General features: G+C 40.1%; 1 protein-coding gene across 1 annotated transcript; it reads right to left on the bottom strand.

Moving 5' to 3' along the window:
* Positions 1–333: 333 nt before the first annotated feature.
* LOC144249403 (rho GTPase-activating protein 29-like) lies at positions 334–15,003 on the bottom strand. The gene is made up of 8 exons (XM_077791627.1): positions 14,913–15,003; positions 12,123–12,280; positions 11,123–11,311; positions 10,714–10,851; positions 7,397–7,629; positions 4,302–4,617; positions 4,066–4,174; positions 334–1,184 (listed from the first exon to the last, which is right to left on the bottom strand). The coding sequence occupies exons 1-8, from the start codon at positions 15,001–15,003 to the stop codon at positions 334–336; spliced, it is 2,085 nt and encodes a 694-aa protein (XP_077647753.1).
* Positions 15,004–19,929: the final 4,926 nt, after the last annotated feature.

The following is a 19,929-nucleotide window of genomic DNA, read 5'->3' as shown; positions in this document are numbered from 1 at the left end:
ACCAGTGAGCACTATCATTCTATATGACTAAAACACTACCATTCTATATGACTAGCAAAGACAATACAAGGCCAAAAGGCAAAATATAAACTTTAGCAATTTTATGCATAACTTCAAAAACACAGAATTTAAAGACAATACCAGTGAGCACTATCATTCTATATGGCTAAAACACTACCATTCTATATGACTAGCAAAGACAATACAAGGCCAAAAGGCAAAATATATACTTTGGCAATCCTATACCAAAGGGGTTCTGTTACAATATTCTTTCATAAAATAAACAAAATGCATAAAAATGAAACAAGAAAAAGAAAAACTGAATTTTGACAACTACACAAACTGTGGCATTTCAAATTCAAGGTCTTGTAACTCTTCCATTAGTTTGAGCCCGAGTCCCTGGCAGATTGGATTCATGTCAGGTAGGCCGAGCTCCTCAGGGTTCTCTTTAGGCTCAGCAGCTGGCTTCAAAGCATAAGCTGATGTGCTGTCTGCCTCTGGCACAGATTTCTCCACATGACTCAGGGGAGTAAGAGCTGTGCTAGGAGGCACTGCTGCTGAAGGTGAAGCTGGTCTCTCCTCAGTCCCCCTGACTTTGCTGGTCGGGGTAGGTGGTTTGTAAAATGTTGTCCCAAGATGGGGCTGCAGTATTCTGGGTGCTCTTGCAGGAGCAAGACGGTGAGAATGCGAGGACAGTCTCTCTGGTGCCTCTCTTGCTGAACTGGCTGGCGTGTTGGGCTGTGTGGCACCGTTGGAATGGTCACCACTCACCTGGATGCTCATTGTCACTTTTTCCTGGAGTACACTTGGCACAATCACTGCACTCATGCCAGTTAAGTTCTTTGGTTCACTTTGTTGTCCCTGAGTTTTTTGTGGAATCTGCTGATCAAAACCATTAATTTTGGGGCCAAAACTAGTAGGGGTATCTTTTCTATTAAGTCCTTCAAAGGTAAGATTCTGGCCAAACTTGTCTGAATTGACAGTTCCCACATTTCTGCTGTTTTTCTCATTAGGGGAGCTTGCAAGATGGAACCTATCTACAGGCAAACAGAAACATCTCATCTTGGGGCTTGGCATAGGCCTCTGTATATCATTTGTTGTCATATCAGATTTCAGACTAAGTGGTTTCGTGGTTTTACACATATTGTCCATCTTTTGTGATGATGATTCAAGTTCTTTGTGATCTGAAAAAGAAGAGATTTTTTTTTTAACTTCATGAAGCTTGGTTAATAAGGAAGTGTGGTTATTTATGAATGGGCATTCTCTCAAATAACAGAGTCTTACATATTTTTTCCAACATTAGTTTCTCAGTCATCTATGCAGAGGAATTAAAAATCCATACAATATTAAAGGCACATTTTTAATTAAAGCATTACTTTTAAAAATTCATCTTAATAAAACAAATAGTCACAAATCAAATAAAATTAAAAAAACACTTCCTGTAGCAACTTCTTTTAATATACTACCCATGAAGAGAGAGAAAAGGGGAGGGGAGGGGAGGGGAGGGGGGATAGTAGAGAATAGGACAGACAGCAGAATACATCAGACACTAGAAAGGCAATATGTCAATCAATGGAAGGGTAACTGATGTGATACAGCAATCTGTATACGGGGTAAAATTGGGAGTTCATAACCCACTTGAATCAAACTGTGAAATATGTTGTATTAAGAACTATGTAATGTTTTGAACGACCAACAATAAAAATAAATAAATAAATAAATAAATAAATAAATAAAGGTAATGTGTCCAACTACAACCAAAAAATATTTTTAAAAATAGAGGTTAAACATCACCTCTGTTTTATGCTGTTCTTTAAATCCTTTGTGGTGGGTGCTTCTGACAGATGTTTTATAGATCTTTGGGTCCCCAGTACCCCACACATGGCCTGGCATATAGTAGGATCTTGGTAAATATTTGTTGAAGTAAACTCTAATATTATACCTTATAAATTCAATTGAAATAAGGCAAGCTTTTTATGTTTGTTTTTTTCCATGTGGTCCACCTGTATATACAGTTCAATAAAGAACTTGTTTGGACAAAAAAAAAATATACTACCCATGAATGAATATTTTCTGTGTTAAGACTTTCCTGATTTCACCAGGCAGACAATGGTAACTCTAGAGCAGTAACACTATTCTGTACACCAACAAACGCCATGTCCTGAATCCCAAGGACTTTGCCTGTCACTTAATCTGCTTTCCAGTTACATTCTGTCCATACTGAGGGCAACACACCAGAAAGGACTTGGATGCTCTCCCAGCTGATCCACTAATACATGGTAACATCCTCTGGACAAAGGAAGGTTGAAGAGCTGTCAAAATTGCCATTGTGCTACTGGTCCTGGAGACTCCAGATTTACCTCCTTCTCTTTCTCCTCTCGTCTGGTCCCAAGGCCCCCTATTTTCTCACCTAGAACCATAGCATCTCTCACTCTAACTTTGCTGCATGTACCCCAGAAGCTCCTGTTGCTAGAAAGGTGCAGCCATCTGGCCATGATCCTCGACTCCCTGCTGAGAAACATCAGACAACTCTGTGTCTTGCCACTGGCTTTCCAACAGCCCTGTTCATAGCCCACAGTTCTCATCCCTGCCACCTGGTCCTTCTCCCGTATCCTTAGGCAGTGGTTTGCAGACAGGTGCACAGCAGCATCACTTGATGATGATCGCAGGTCATCATCTCATCTGACCTCCTTCTTCACCTGAGGCTGCTGGCCTCTCTTCCCTGGTTCCCAGGCACTGCTCATGTGATTTGCTGTCCTGGATCCTTCTCCACATTGATAGAAGGGAGCTGAGCCATTGTGGTTGGATGGCAACCACCAGAACATATTTACAGTCCTGCAGAACTTCTAGCACCACTTCTAGCTGCCTGGGTGCTGGCTCAGCTCCAGCTCCATTTCTGCCCTGGGCAAGCCTAGTGCACTAGCCCTACTTGCCTTCTTCTGTCAAGACAAACTCCTATGTGGAGATATGTTGGCATGTGGTCTTAATGATCTTCTAAAGAAAAGGCTCAGAATTACCTGGTATGTAATGAAAATGTCAAATATTTTAAAATTATTTATGGTTATTACTATACCTACCTGGGAATCCAATTTCATTGGACAGCGAAACAAGGTTACATTTATGAATGAGAGAGGATGAGGTTCAAACCCTGAATCAACGATAATTTACGGACATGACCCTTGGCATTATTTACCTTCCTCAGACTGTTAGCTGTGGCTTAAAGGAGGCCAAGGTTCATAGCACAGAAGTGCTAATAAGATCAAATCATATAAATGGAATCAGTGAGTCCAGTGCTTTTCTTTGCAGAGAGGTAATGGACTGTCTTTGTTTTCAGAATTTCCCAGGCTACACTCATTGATATTTCATTAATTTTATATATCAAATTTAACATTTATGGCTATATATTGAAAAATTCAGATTTAGCTCTACTAAAGCAGTAACGAATGAAAGGTTTTCAACCCCCTTACCAGAAAACATTCACTGAAATAAAGCAATCAAAAAACAGTGAACAAAAAGACTGGAGCCAAGAAAATGGAAGACATGTGTGCTTAATGTGCTAAAGTTAGGCCACAGGTAAAGGGACATCAAAAAACTTTAGGAGTCCATTTTTTTGAGTTTCAGGAGTCCAGCTTTTTTCTGTTTTGACTTTAATTGATGACAAAGAAGTAAAGGGGAAAACAAATCTCAGAAAGAGAACAAAAAAAATTTATGAATTTAAAGATATATTTTTACAAGAAAGAAACAAAGGATGATATTCATTTAAATGACATTCATTAAACTTTCTCAGTGGCTAGAAAAGTTAACTAATAAAACCTTGAAGTTTGAACTTACCTCAAATTAATACACCTTGTTTTTTTTTTAAAGGATGAGTATTGTAGATGGACACAATATTTTATCTTTATTTATTTGTTTTGTATGGTACTGAGGATCCAACTCATGGCCTCACACATGCCAAGGCAAGCGTTTTACCACTGAGCTACAAGTCCAACCCTCACCTTGGTTTTTAATCAGGACTTCTTGGCAAGGTTTGAAATATGCAAAGATCTATGGTACATGACCACTCACCAATGACACATGCATCCCATTTTTCCAATGCATTTTGCTTGCATTCTGATTCCTCAAATGATGTAGCCAATTCATAATTTTTAATTTCAATATCTGCAGTGTGGATATCCTATTGATATAAGAAAAATTTTAAACTAAAAGCAAAACACATCTCAAAAACAAACAGTTCAAAGACTATTAACTTGTTAACATATACATCACATATTTAATCCAATTCTGTAATGGTCAAAACTCACTTGCTTTGTAGAAAAATATTGTGACTTTGTGGAATGTTCTGTTGATATTACATGTTTGGAAGGAGGGCTTTTATCCATCCAAGGTGCAACAACATCAGTACTGGATGAAACATTTTTTGGCTCTAGGGACCCATCGAAGATCATTTGTGCATTGGTAATTAGGAACTCTACTAACAGGGCCTGGTTGGCATATGCAACAAGAGAGGAGGAGATGGTACCAGGAGTGGTTGTAGGCCTGGGCCTCATCAGACAGGGTCCAAAAACCACTCCTAAGTTTTTTGAGTTCATCAGGTTGTCTTCGGAATGGTCTACAACCCTGAAAAGAAGAACACATAAAGTGTATTAGATTTGCCTAATAGATGTCCTTAATGGTAGTTTACTATGACCTGAGAAGGGTGGAGAAAACTCAGGCTATAGAAGACTACAAAACGTTTGTCAAGGGTCAAGGTTGGTGGGTCTAGGGAAAGAATCCTTTGTTTCATTATGATACTCACCACACACCAAACTGAGTTTCAGAGTACTATTTTAGGATAAAATGCATGTAAGTCGAAGGAACTACTGAACTCAGTAGCAGAAGGAAGAAAAACACCTCTAAAAATTGCTCCATCTTTGTATGTGGGATATATTCCCCGTTTCTTATACTGGAATCAGAAACATCACTGTCAATTTCTCTCTCACTGCCCAGTTAGTTTTCTTTTTTAAAAAAATAATTTTTAAGTAGAGAAGGACAAAATATTTTATTTATTTATTTTTATGCAGTGCTGAGTATCAAACCTAGTGTCTCCCATGTGCTAGGCAAGTGTTCTATCACCAGCCACACTCCCAGCTGCCCACAGCTAGTTTTCTAGCCCAAATGATTCTCTCTCCTGAACATCTCTGTTCTATTGCCACTATCAACGTTCTGGTTTTACTTCAAACACTCTCAGCATGTTATTTCTATGACTATCTAAGGAAATCTGTCTCTGCCTGGTTTAGCTATTAGGATGATACTAGATTCATCTGTGGGTAAAAAAGCTGTGATATATATATATATATATATATATATATATATATATATATATATATATATATATATATCACAGCTCTTTATATATATAGTGAATGGGGTAGTTTTGCTATTTGTTTTTCATAAATCAAATGCATTTCTATACTGATGTATAGAAATGCATTTGATTTATGGGTATTAATTTTGTATCCTGCTACTTTGCCAAATTCATTTATTATTCTATAAGTTTTCTGGTGGAGTTTTTTTGGATCCTCCAAGTGTAAAATTATGTCGTTGGCAAAGAATGATAATTTGAGTTCTTCTTTTCCTATTTGTATTCCCTTGAATATCTTTCATCTAATTGCTCTGGCTAGAGTGGCAAGGATTACGTTGAACAATTTTTAGATGGAATGCTTCTAATTTTTCTTCATTTAGAATGATGTTAGCCTTAGGTTTAGCAGAGAGAGCTTTTACTATGTTGAGGTATATTCCTACTACCCCTAGTTTTTCTAATGTTTTGAACATGAATAGGTACTGTATTTTGTCAAATGCTTTCTCTGCATCAATTGATGTAATCATAGGATTCTTTAAGTTTATTGATGTGATGAATTACATTTATTGATTTCTGTATGTCGAACCCATCTTGCATCCCTGGAGTACACAACTTGATCATGGAGCATTGCTTTTTTTCATATGTTTTCGTATGTGATTTGCCAGAATTTTATTGAGAATTTTTGCATCTATGTTCATCGGGGATATGGGTCTCAAATTTTCTTTCCTTGATGTGTCTCTGGCTGGTTTGGTTATCAGGGTGATACTAGCTTCACAGAATGAGTTTGGAAGGGTTTCCTCCTTTTCTATTTCATGGAATAATTTGAAGCCCTTCAAGATATGAATAGTTTAAAAAACTGTGGTATATATGCACAATGGACTATTAGCATTACAAGAGAATAAAATAATGGCATTTACAGGTAAAATGAATGGGGTTCATGAATATCATGAAGTAAGCCAATCCCCCAAAATCAAAGGCCAAAATTCTCTCTGATAAATAAATGTTGATACATAATTGGGTCTCTGGGGATGGAGGAACATTGATTGGGCTCAAGAGAGGGAAGGAAGAGGAGGGGTATGGGGTATGAATGATGGTGGAATGAGACGAACATCATTACCCTAAGTTCATGTATGATGGCACATGTGGTATGACTCTACATCATGTACAGAGAAATGAAAATTTGTGCTCCATTTGTGTATAATGGATTGAAAAGCATTCTGCTGTCATTTATAACTGATTTGAACTAATAAATTTTTTAAATTTTTAATTTAATTATTTGTATGTGGGGCTGCGGTTCGAACCTAGGACCTTGCACATGCTCTACTGCTGAGCCACAGTTCCAGCCACAAAAATAAATTAAAAAAAATTAAAAAAGGAGATCTTAATTGCTATCAGAAAGGTCTAGCTGGCAAATCTTAATATGTGAGATCCCTGATTCCAAGTTCTTTAATGGGTATAGAAACAACATGGTCAACTCATCTGCCAGGTTCTTAAGATTTTTTATCAAGTCTCTGGGAAGAGTAGCACAGTTCCTGCTGCTGCTTGCTATATTGTAGCCTAATGAAATCAGATTTTCCAAATGCAAAATGCTTTATTGTATCTCCATGTCTGTTTCTCTCTGCCTTGTATGCTTGTCTGCACATTCTCTACCAAATCATCACGCAGTTCTTAAAGTTGAACTCAAGGGCATTTGCCTCTTCTGCTCTATCTCTACCCCCAAAACTTCCTCTGCATGCCTATAAGCTGTGCACAGCTACTAGAAAAAGGAGGATGGTGAACTGTGGGTTATATACACATCTGTACCCCAAGAGGATAAGCCCACAAATAGCTGAAAACCTATGTTTCCATCCTAGTTTGACCAGCCAGAGCCTGGCACACAGGAAGCATCTGAGGGCACCATGTTTGCTGCATGAACATATATTCAATGTATCCCTCTCTCAACACATAATAAGAACATCCTAAAAATCATTTTGAAAATCATAACACAACAATATAAATGTACTGAATACTATTGCCCTGTTCAATTAAAAATGGCTAAGATGGTATAAAAATTCTTACCTCTTAAGATGGAAGATAAGGTAATGTAGAGTGTTAAAATTGGACGGTGGCAATTTTCTTAGAAGGTCCTTGGTTTTGAGAAGAATTTGGTTGATTTCCATACCCATATTTAGAGATGTGTTGTCTTCAGAGTTGTCCCTTTTGTTGTCCTGTTCTTGGTTAATATGTTGGATGATATTTGCAAGCTCCATAAATTCCTGGTACCATTGGAATAAAACCAATGGTTCTGGTAGCTAAAGAAACAAAATTATATTAAAAATACCTTTGGGCTGAGGTTGTGGCTCAGAGGTAGAGTGTTTGCCTAGCACATGCGGGGACCTGGGTTTGATCCTCAGCACCACATAAAAGTTAATAAATAAAATAAAGGTATTGCATCCCGCTACAACCAAAAAATAAATATTTTGAAAAAATCTTCTGCCTGTTTTCTTTGTTAAAGTCAACTATAAGTGAGAGTTACTCAATTAATTTAGCATGTCCCTTTAGATTAACAAAATCTAAAGTCAATCTCTATTTATTGATATCTTTTTCAGTACTGGAGATTGAACCTAGGACCTCAAGCATGCTATGCAAGCACTCTAGTACTGAGCTTCATCCCTGTCCATAAAATAAAAAACATATGTTTGGTAGAGAAGTGACTTAGAAAGCAAATCAAAATCTTGACTATAAATTATATTTATGTTAATAACAAATTAATAGATAATGAGTGAAATTCTAAACTTTAAATGAAGTTTAAGCTTTAAGCTTCATTATGGGATTTTAAAACTCTTCATCTCTATCCTAAACACATTATATTCACATCTGCCCCCCAAATAGCATAATCTTCAGCTTTTTTACTGGAACAAACATAGAATAGTGAACAAAATCTATAAAATGAATCAGAAACCCATGGATTTTATGAGTAAGGGGTAAAAATATCAAAGTGCTAAAGAGCACAGATTTTACTTGGGCAAGAATGAAGATTAGCACAAGATAATATGACCTACAAAAACATACTGTCCACATCTCATGAAACTTTAAAACAGGCTGATTTGCCATGAATAGATCAAAAAAAGAAGTTCTTACAACAAATATCCACTGCCATAATGAATTTCAATGTTTCTACTGATCTACAATAGAAAATTCAGTGAACTGTTAGCTACCTGATGTCCTATAATATCTGTGGGAAGTGAAGGTGTTGCCCTGTGATCCCTTTCTATCTTCACCACTCTGGGATCTGAAGCAAGTCACTTCACCTCTTGGAGCTTTAGGTCAATGAGTCAGATAAAGGCTACTCTCTAACACTATTGCAAGAATTGAGCACACTGTCCCAAATGAAAGTCTGAGACATACAAAATTCCTCAACAGAATGCAAGTTTATTGTATTGGACCCAATTCATCTCCTCTCCCTAACTGACTAAACAAGATAAGGATGACACATTATGAGACTTCCAGTCATTCAAAGGTATCCACCTCCATTTCTCAGTTGAGGGGTCTGTAGAATGTGATTAAAGGGTTATCAATGCTTTCCTGGGCTAACTTTGTAGATCAAGCAATGTATACTTAATTTCTTTCCCTCCTGCAATTCCACTAAAATACAGTAGGCTCATAAGGACTAGGAAAATAGAGAACACAAAAAGCAACAATTCACAAGTAGAAGAGCAGATGAATAAGTCCTGATGCAGCATTTCCAAGAGAACTGACCCTTTGTCACTCAACATGTTTTTCAGAATCCTAAAGGGACATGGACAATCATTACCAGGCCCCCTGATCTTGGGTTAGGTTGCAGGTGGGCCAGCTGAGAAAGCTTAGCTCTCTATAGATTCCTGTCTCCACTCCATGTACTAGGGCATTCTCCTTCCTAAAGCTCTGGAAATCTTTTCTCTGGGCAATGGGATACAGAGGCTCTCTGAATCAAGGCATTGCCAAACATAAGGAACAGAGAGGTAACTGTCTTCCAATGGGGATATGTTGGCTATATGCACACTGAAAGCACAGATCCTACAGTCATTTTAGGCACCCTGGCTCCCACAGTATTGGTACTGTATCTCTAGGCAAGGAAAAAACCCTTTTCTAGGGGACTGGCGCTGTGGCTCATGGTGGTGCACTCATCTGGCATGTGGGAGGCACTAGGGTTGATCCTCAGCACCACATAAAAATAAATAAGTATTGTGTCCATCTACAATTAAAAAAAATGCCTTCCCAAGAAGATCACACCAGTCCCAGAACAGGGAACTAGACATGTTATTAGGTACATATCAAACAGTCCATCTAGACCACTTTATAGTAAAGTTCAAAGTTTTTAAAAAGCCTTGATGTGTTCAAGTGCTTCCAAAGTGATTTCAAGTCCAAACTCTAATATATCTAGGCACCATGAAAGACAAAAATCAAAATGGGTAAAAAAAGAACAAATTGAAGGTGCTATCGATATGCTGTCAACTAGTCAGATATGGTGAAAGAGCACTGGAAATGCAGCTGATCTAAATTGAGATGTGCACTAAATGAAAAATAGACACCAGATTTCAAAGAAGAAGAGCTGCAATATAAAGAAATAAATAAAGAAAATACCTCATAATTTGAAAAAACTAGTTATTCAAAATGTTCAATGATATATTAAAATTCACTTCACTTTATTTTTAATTTTTATGTTGCTATAGAAAATTTAATGTTATATATGAGGGTCACATTGTATTTCTACAGAGGTTAGAGGCCAAATAGAGAAAAGAACCCTTAATGAGAAAAATCTATGAATATCCACAATAAAATAGCATCATATAATCATTTAAAAAATGTTATCAAAAGAATAGAAAATCAGACTTCTTGAATATTAAAACATGATCTCAGAAATGGAATAATTTACTTATTCAAGAAGAAAAAGACAAGGAACTGTCTTAGAAAGTTTTTGAAGAAAAAAAGAAAAATAAAGAAAAGGTAAGGGAATTGGAGTACATGTTTGCTTGCCAAGCAAGTGCAAGACCCTGAATTTTTAATCCCCATGAGTACAAATAACAAATTTATAAATATTTATATGTGTGTTTGTGTATGTGCACACACACACATCTCCAAACAAGAGCTTCAAGTGTAAATTACAAAGACAGATGGTGGGTGGGAGAATGGCAATAAAAATCAAGAAAAGTTCCAAGAACTAAAGCGCTCACAACTGACGGAGCTCATGGAGTGGCCAGAATACTGGATGGAAATGTATCCACATCAAAGTACATCATTATAAAATCTTAGAATAATGAGGGGGGTGATGACATAGTCTATACCAATGAAAAATATGAAATATAAAATATTTTTGCTCTTTGCATTTGATGGTAGGTTTAGAATAAAACTTTAACCTGGTGAAGGTAGTATTTTAACACTTCACAGATGTCATGTGAAGAAAATTGGGACAGATCTACTAAATGCCTTCCGTTTTCCAGGGCTTGACACAGCATTGCCATTTTTGCCTTGTTGCCACTGACTCGATAAATCCCCTTGAAGAGAAAAGAAAAACAGAATGCAATATTTTACTTTAGTACAAAGGGCTAAATGCAGACATGTAGACAGAGTTCATGTATCTACTTCAATTTTTATTAGTATTTAAAAAATACAAGTTGAAGTTAAATAAATTAACCTTTTCCAAATAAATGTGAATAAATTTAGTTATTACAAATGGAGAGTGCTGATTTTCTGAAAGTCTCTTTTTCATTAAAACAAATCACAAAGGCATTTATGTTTTTAGAGTTTTAAGAGTGAACAACATACCTGTAAACACAAGGCAGTCTTTTCAATTTCTAAAATACACATTTTGATTATGAAAGGAATGCCATCTGGCTCCTTTTTGGCAACACAGGACAATTCTTCTCCAAATAAGTGCATTTTCCCCGGAAGTTTCCGATGTCCGCAAACGATGGTTAAGTTTGCCATGCATTTTTTATGGCAGACAAGAAGACACTATAAGAAAATGATATTTGAAAACTGATTGACTCACCTTAAATTTATTCACAACTAAGAAAATTACAGGCAGACTAATAACGACAAAAATAAGTTGAAAAGTACTACTTGTGGTTTGTGAATTGCATTTAACAGCAAAACAAAGTAGAAAACTATAGAAATAAACTGTGGGACTTTATTAAAAATGTATTGGCAAGCCAGGTGTGATGGCATATGCCCATGATTCCAGCTACTTGAGAGTTGAAACAGGAATTTCACAAGTTGAAGGCCAGACCAATCTAGCAAGAACCCATTTCAAAACACAATTTTAAGAAAGGGTGGATGCTCGCCTGGCATGCGTGCGGCCCGGGTTCGATCCTCAGCACCGCATACCAACAAAGATGTTGTGTCCGCCGAGAACTAAAAAATAAATATTAAAAAAAAAATAATAAAAAAATAATAAATCTTAAAAAAAAAAAAAAAAGAAAGGGTGGATGGCTGGGGATATGGCTTAAGCGGTAATGCGCTCGCCTGGTGTGCGCAGGTCACTGGGTTCCATCCTCAGCACTACATAAAAATAAAATAAAAAAAAAGATATTGTGTCCATCGAAAAATGAAAAATAAATATTAAAAAAACTCTCTCTCTCTCTCTCTCTTCTTTCTGTCTCTCTAAAAATATGGCATGTGAAAGACCCTGAATTTAGTTCCCAGGTGTACAGACAACATATTTATATGTGTGTTTGTGTGTGGACACACACATCTCCAAATAAGTAAAATCATAAAAAAAAGTATATAGCAAAAGAAAAAAATTGTGATTCCAAAATGATCTTACCTCTTCGCATTTAAAACCTCGAAATAGGACAATGCGTTCACAGTATATACATCTTGCAGGAAATCTCCATTTTCTGAACTTATGGGTGGTAGCTGCTTTTGCCATTAATGATTGCTGAAATGTTCCAAGGGAGCAGGGTCCTAACAACAGAAATGTTCCTATGTAAGAAGGGTAAAATGACAAAAACATATACCACATCTTATTGTACTTGGAATAATTTTTAGACTTTGAAATTATTTATATATTACAAAAAGCAATTATTTTGCATTTCTAACATAAAAAAGCATCTCATTTATTGGTCTCTTATAAAAGACACATTTTTTTTCTTTTTTAATTTACTTATGACAGTGGAATGCATTACAATTCATATTACACATATGGAGCACAATAGTTCACATCTCTGGTCATATACAAAGTATATTCATACCAATTCGTGTCTTCATACATGTATTTGGCATAATGATGATCTTCTCATTCCACCATCATTTCTAACCCCATGTTCTCTCCCTTCCCCTCCCACCCCTCTGCTCCAGAGGCCTCCCTTGTTCCCCCTCCCTACCCCACTATGAATCAGCCTCCTTATATCAGAGAGAACATTTGGCATTTGTTTCTTTGGGCTTGCCTAGCTTCACTGAGCATTATCTTCTGCAACACCATCCATTTATCTGCAAATGCCATGATTTTATTTTCTTTTATTGCCAAGTATATAGGATTTTGGAAGAACCCTGCACGTTTTTATGCAGAAATTAATAAGTTGATTCTAAAGTTTATATGGGTCATTTCCTTATCACGTAATAATAAAGACAATTAATAAAACACATACCACTTTCCACAGAAAAGACCAAAATGTGCTCCCAACCTTTATCAATGCCCTGGATTCTTTACACACATGAATTATCTTTATGTGTGTGCTCATCACCATGATGAAAGTGAATGGGAAATTATAAAGAAACAGCAAAACAAATACTCTTCAAAACTTCAAAGCAGAGCTATTGTCTGTGACTTGTTGTCCCAAATCAAGTGGTTCTGGCTTGATTTGAGACACCTGCACATTCTGGCCACCTACAGAGCTCTCTTTTAGATTCCTCAGTGACTCTGAGCACATGGCTGCACTGTCAAAGTAGTGAGATCCTGGTAGACATTAGAGATAACCAGAAATTCTGTGCAGAAAGCCTCCCCACTTCTGTGCTTATTAAAGTTACCCTTTACTTTCAAGCTCACACAAAAATATCACTTCATTCCCTCCATTGAAAATGATCATTCCTTTGTCTCTAGTTTTTGGTTATTGTATTCTGCCACTCATTAAATGGAAAGGTTCTACAGGGACTCTGTCTAGCATAAAGTGAGATCCTGCTAAATTTTCAGAGTGAATGCTGAATCAATTATGATAGAAAGGAATCAAAATCCTTCCAGAATCCCTTCTAAGAATCATCTTTGTTCACTGGTAGTACTAACCCCCTGGGACCAAGAGCATTTGTAAATGCCCACATTCCTAGGTCAAGGGCTTTTACAGGTGGGAGGTGAAGGCGATGGTAATTTAGAGGTTGTTCTATTTTCTGGAGGGTGGAGTGGGCTGGTGTTACCCTACATTCACTGAACAGTGATTTTTCAACTCAGCCAAACTTGAATATCGTGCCAACTTGGGGGGGGGGTGAAACTTTTCTACCTGGGCCCATTGGGCTTTCTTCCAATTCAGTCTGTGAGGTTTTGTCAAAATCATGAGACCAGAGCTATAGGTATTGTCAACCTAATGAGGCTTAAGTGTCACTGTTCCTCCCTTGCACAGTTCTTACAATAAGGTAGCATTTCTAAGTAGGCATTTCTGGCAAACTGCTTAAAAAACACACTGGGGCAGGGGGAGGATCTCAATTTCAAAGACACACATGTATACATGTATAATGTGCTGTGATTTATTTACTCATCCTAAATACTCACCTTCACATCTAATTTTGAATTCTTTTTCATGAAGAGGGAGACCCCTACACCCAAACTCAATAAGGAGGTGAAGTGAACCAAAGAGGAAAAGAACAAAACTGATATAGAACAAAAAGCTGCCTGCTGTTTAGAAATGGTCTTGGAATATTCACAAAACACCTTACACTCCTCCCTTTCCCCCAAAGATCCAAAGAACTCAGTGGATGTCAAAGATCCAAATGACTCAGTGTGGAACCTTCTCCTTGGTCTCTAAGGCAGGGACAGTAGTGAAAAAGTGAAATAAACCAGCACCTGTCTGACTCAAAGAAAAGGACAGTCCTGGTCCACTTGGTTTCCACAGAAGGGGGGCGACCTTTGGAACACCAGATTTTTGTCACCCACAGGGTCTTGGGGCATCCTGGCCACATACTCACAGGGACATACTCTCCTTGTAGCAGTTGGGATCTCCCAGCTTATCAATTCCAATTTACACCCTAACTCTGTGTGCTAAGGTCATGGGTGAAAAATGGTGATTGGAAACAGAAGGGACAGTAATAAGGGAAGGACAGAGAAGAGGTAGGATAGAGATCCAACAGAGGAGGCCCTCAGAAAGAAAGGCAAGGAGGCTGTCCTTGCACCTTTAGGCCCTCCCCTCCCCAAAGTGGTCATCAACCAAGGCCTAGATGAGAAGAAGTGGGTAAAGAAAAGTAAAAAGGGAACAGCACTTGTTAGTTTCTCTACCTAGGTACTCATCAGAGTGAAATTTCAGGAAATGTCAGGACACTTACAAAAAGATCCCAGTGGGAAAGAGGATTGTGAAGACCCGAAAACCAAGAAGGAAAAGTCAAGTTAACCCGTGAGTATCCTGAGTATCACGGGTATCGCTCTGGTCCGCAGCTGCCGCAGCATCCTCGTCCTGCTCCAACTGCTCACTGATCACCAAGGACCACAGTGTTGCGGTTCCCATAGTGCCCGCTGCTGACGTCTACCGCTCCTGGGCGCCCATCTCAAGGTTCCATCCTCCGGGGAGACCCCGCCCCTCCCGCAGCCGCCTCCCAACCGGGACCCCCATGTGACCCTGTGGCCGCCCTGACCCTGGATGGCAATTGGTCAGCAGCCATCTCTGCAGTTCCCAGCCCAATGCAGCGCCAGAGCGATCACCTCCATCCCACACTCATCCCTGTGCTTTCTCCAGCGTCCAGGACTCAGACTCCCGCCTAATGCATGGGGAGAGAGGCCGGAGCTCGCTGCCTCCATCCCCACGCATGGCCCTTGGATGCCCTATCAAGCCACATACGCCCCTCCCTGCCATGCACTGCCAAGTCCCCCAGAGACCAGCCACTGGCCAGCGCTCCTGGGGGTGGAACCAGGGCCAGTGGCTAATGAGGGAGGTGGTGGATCACAGGCTATTAGCTGTGAAGCGCACTGATCTAGCCCCCAGAGGCAGGTGGATGCCCTAGAGCTAGTTGGTTTTTTTTTTTTTTTTTTTTTTTTGCAGTCCCAATGTCTAACTCTGCAGAGGTTGAATGTACTCCTGGACATGTGGATAATCATATTGCTCATAACTCAACTCTTCAGACCTTAAGTTGAGCCATGATTGACTTTGGAGAAAATGTCCTCTCATATTAAATAGCCTTTTGTCTTGGCATCTAGGAACCAGAACTGTGCACTGGGCACTGTGAGTAGAGGCCAGGAGCAAGCAGTCAAGGCCCTGTGCTCCATGGTTCTGGCTGGGGTGGATAGCAGTGGTCAGAGAAGATCCAGAAGTACAGCTCTCAGACAGGTGAGTGTGCTGCCACCATGGGGCAGGATGGCACCCAAGGGTGATGAGGCACAGTGACCCTTAGGGATCCCTGGTGACCAGAGGGGCCCAGGCTGTGCTCTGTGCAGAAGACCCAGCATCAGGCTGCAGATACTGCTTTCCTCTCTGATGTGAAGTGACCGGATGATAGCAGGGTACATATCCATGAGATGCCCATGCACACTCAGGAGGCATAAGCGAAACTGTAAACCTATTACTGGGGACCATCCTCTCTGTGCTCTGCCTAATTGAGGGAAAACTGAGGTTCAGTGGCTCCCCTTTCTGGGGCTCCATTTCTCCAAGTAGAAAATGAGTGACTGCATCTGCTGATGGCTGAGCATTCCTCAGACACCTCTCTGCTCTGTAAGAATGACATGTCACTACAGCATCAGGCAACACAGTGCAGTGGTGAGTCTCAGACATGCTTTTTAAAGGGAAATTTTGTTTCTTAATTGTTTGCCTAAAGAATCTGTTGTACTTCCAAAAAAATAAAAATACAGAAAAACTCAATAAATGTTAAAACAAAATACCTTTCATTTATTTAGTGAATCTGAAAAAATTTTACTGTGCAATAGTCCCAGCCAGTCCTTTTTTACAAAAGCATTCCCATTACCTCAATTTTATTGACAAGAAATGAAAAAAGGAGAAAATTGTAGATGCATAAGAAAAATCCACTTTTAATAATGCCAAGTCATGTTCCTATATGATATGTAAGAATTTATAATCAGATAGTACAATCAGAGTGCCAGATATAATTTTTATAGGCCCAAATATTGCTAATTCCTATTTCAAACACTATGAATATTTTGGGGAATTATTTCCACCACCTTGAAGGACTTTTAAGCCATTAGCTCATGTAGCATTCAAGTACCTGCCAAGCATTTTACTAGTCTCTCCAAGCACTCAAAGTAAACCTCAAGATTCCTGTTGAATAAATTCCAGGTTCTGAATGATGGAAAATAGTCTTAAGTTGCTTTAAGAGAACTTTCAAGGTAAAGCTGTAGGAAGACTGACCAAGCCTTGGAGAAAGAAAACAAGAAAAAAAGGAAGAAACAAAATGTCCCCCAGATTCAGGGGGAGGGGGAATTTTAAAGTAAGTGAATACTCAGTGCATCCTGGAGCTAGGTAGTGACCAGTGTCCATTTGTCCTATAAGACCACAAAGGCTGGAGGGAATAAGTGAGCTGGGCAGAGACACAAAACTGGTGAGTAAAGGACCTGGCTTCAGCCTTCCAGGTCTTGCTCCAATGCCCCCACCCACATTCTGTCTGAGACCTGACCTGTCTTCCCTGGGGCCATGTCTACAGAGGCTGCTGCAGCAAAGGCCTCAGCATTTGTAGAGCGCACTGCGAGGATTGCAATTCCGCCTTCTCTCTTTGGTCAGATACATGGCATTGGATGTTTCTGGCTGTTCCCATTATTCTGGACTAGACACTCTGAAATTAAGCCCTCCTCAATGGCAATATATCGAATATTGCTGACTGATTCAACTAAGAGAACTTGGCACATGGCAGCAGGCACTGAGAGATCAATTCTGTGACCTCTTCAGCTGCGTGGGCAAAGGGAGTCCTAAACTGACTGAATGCTGTTTTCTCAGAATCACTAGGCAATGCTGGGCTGAAGTGGACCTGGGGAGATCAGTTTGCACCCCTCAGAACCCACACCAAGCCCGGAACGGGTGAATTCAGGCTCTCCGTATGCAGTTTCTGGCTGATTGTCTGCATCTCGCTGACAAACCGTCATGACTCAGCCCTACAGATGCTCCTGTGGAATAGAGAAGCAACTCTTCGGTTCCTCCAGGAACCTTTTGAGATGATACCAACCAAGCCTTCATAGGCAGCAGGCCCAGAATTGAGACAGGACCTGGGAGAGCCTGACTGGACCCACCCTTTGTGTAAGACACCCAGCAAAGGGAACAAATGGCCTTCCTTTGCAATAGACACCACAATGGCAGAAAACTGACATCACCATAATTCGGCAGAGGGGATAGCTTCATTGAAACTGGCATCTGCAGGTGTGTGACCCCCGGGCCTTCCCTCCCCTTCTAATACCTTTCCTTAAAGCATTATGACACTGTTTATGTGTAATTTACTAAATGTGTATAGGTAAATGTTCTGTGGCATTGTATAGTGCTACCAATTCCCTAGCTACCCCCAAGTACTCCAGACCATTCTCCACTTAATATCCCTCATCAGTAGAGCAATCTTCCAAGGTTGCCAAGATATACCAACCTCTATACCATCACATTCAACCTCTGCAGAGTTAGACTTTGGGACTGCAAAAGAAACTAGGAAGGGCTGGTTCTCCTCAGCTCTCCAGGACTTTTCATCACTAGGTTGGTCCAGCAAAGGACACCAAATGCCACCAAGGCCAGTCATTCCTTTTTCTTGAAAAGGCAAACAATTGGCTCAAATTTATTGCATAACTATATTTCTTTTGCATGATCATGGCAAGATGGTCTTTCCACCCCTCAAAACACTAGGTGTATTTTGAGCTCTGTATTTAGAATGAGATGGAAGAAGTTTAATATCTGCCACGAAAGATCTCCTGTGGCTCTCCTTTCTCTTAGCCTTTTTGAGGATGCCTGATGACCAATGTTGCTTCCCACCTGCACTGAGCACATGAGCTCCTGTGTATGACAGCACAACATGGTGGGCTTCCCTTCGGTCTGCTTCCCCCTGGAAAATGCTGCACTGGCTTTGACTACATTGAGAAGGAGATTGGATTTTCCCTGCTCTCTTTGAGTGGTAAAAGACATAGTTACTATCTTTGGTCTGATGTTAAATTCAACAGCAAGGGAACCCTTTTTAACATAGAGGTTGGGGTGCCTTGTCCTGGAAACACCTGCAGATGGGGTCGTGTGCGGCAACTGTCATTCAGCAGGGCCTGGGCAGGAACTAACACAGACACATGTTGGAGTGACTCAGGGAAGGGCAACTCCCTTCCAGTTTAGAGGGCAGCACAATTAACATAAAAATTTTACTGATTTTCAAAGCCCAGTCAACACTGAATTTGGAGAGAAGTCATTAAAGTCTGACCTGACTTGGACATATGATTATATTTCCAATAAACATTGGGAACTTCCTATGTTACCAAATACATCTGTAAAATATATAAAACAAATTATCTCCCAGCAGAGCTCCAAGACTGGGGGAAAGGTGTGTGAGCGTGCTTGAGCCTCCCCTTTATAAGCCTTCCCTGACTGATAAATGGCTTCCCCAGGCCCGGGTCAGGACAGCTGGAAGGTCTCTCCAGTCACCCTTGCAGGGCCCATGCAGTGTCCTGACAAGGGTCTTCTCCCTCCCTGGCTTCTGTGGTTGGTCCCAGCTCAGTGAGAAGTGCCCACACCCCCAGGTGTGGCAGCAGGAGTGACCCCAGAGTACAGGGAGGGGCATCTACATAGAAAACCAAGTTGTGCACCTCAGAACTTGCTTGCAAGCTCCTGTGGTTTTCTTTCACCTTTTTAGTGCAACACAAATCTACCTTCTGTCTTCTTACCCAGGTGCCTCTCTTAGCACCTACAATGCCCTTCTTGCTCCCTCACATTCCCAGGTCCTCGTACCTGAGTTATGTGGGTCCTGCCACATGGAGCCCTTTGCTTAAGCCCCACCTTGACTGGTAGGAAGCTTTCTGATCACATGACCCAGCAGCATTCACCTCTGGCTTCACTTGTTTTCTGTACTCAGCCCTGCAGGTGCTGGGCCTTGGTCCTGGAGGGGTCTGTTCCCAGCTACAGCCTCTCCCAGGTAGAGGTGCTTCACTGGGTTGGAAGTCATCCTCTCGACGGGCCTCCATCCTCACAGGCAGCTTGGTTTCTAAACGTTCCTTTCATGCTTGCCTTGGATGCCTGCATTTGTTGGGACTTTTCTTTTTTTTTTTTAGTTCTCTCAATTGCTTTCCTCCCCCAGTTGGATCACACAGAGTTCCCCTGCACACATCTCCCCAAACCTGGGTTTATCTGAGTCTGGAGACCTTCTCTTCCCTGTGCCTGCCAGGCCTCTCAAGCTGCTGGTCCTTTAAAGCTTCACCTAATCCCAGTCTCCTTTCCTCCACGTCTTCTTTTCTGGGTTCCCTATTTCAAATATGAGACATG

This window comes from Urocitellus parryii, chromosome 11, assembly GCF_045843805.1.
Source record: "Urocitellus parryii isolate mUroPar1 chromosome 11, mUroPar1.hap1, whole genome shotgun sequence".
Lineage (NCBI taxonomy): Eukaryota > Metazoa > Chordata > Mammalia > Rodentia > Sciuridae > Urocitellus > Urocitellus parryii.
This window is presented reverse-complemented; position numbering and strand designations above follow the sequence as displayed.

What these genes read in the sequence shown, in the direction of transcription:
- LOC144249403 (XM_077791627.1), bottom strand. Translation starts at nt 15,003, where the DNA reads ATGGGAACCGCAACACTGTGGTCCTTGGTGATCAGTGAGCAGTTGGAG. An exon ending in TGCGGACCAGAGCGATACCC is followed by an intron (nt 12,281 to 14,912) that starts GTGATACTCAGG and finishes CTTCTTACATAG; the next exon opens with GAACATTTCTGTTGTTAGGA. An exon ending in CTTATCTTCCATCTTAAGAG is followed by an intron (nt 4,618 to 7,396) that starts GTAAGAATTTTT and finishes TCTTCTTTTCAG; the next exon opens with GGTTGTAGACCATTCCGAAG.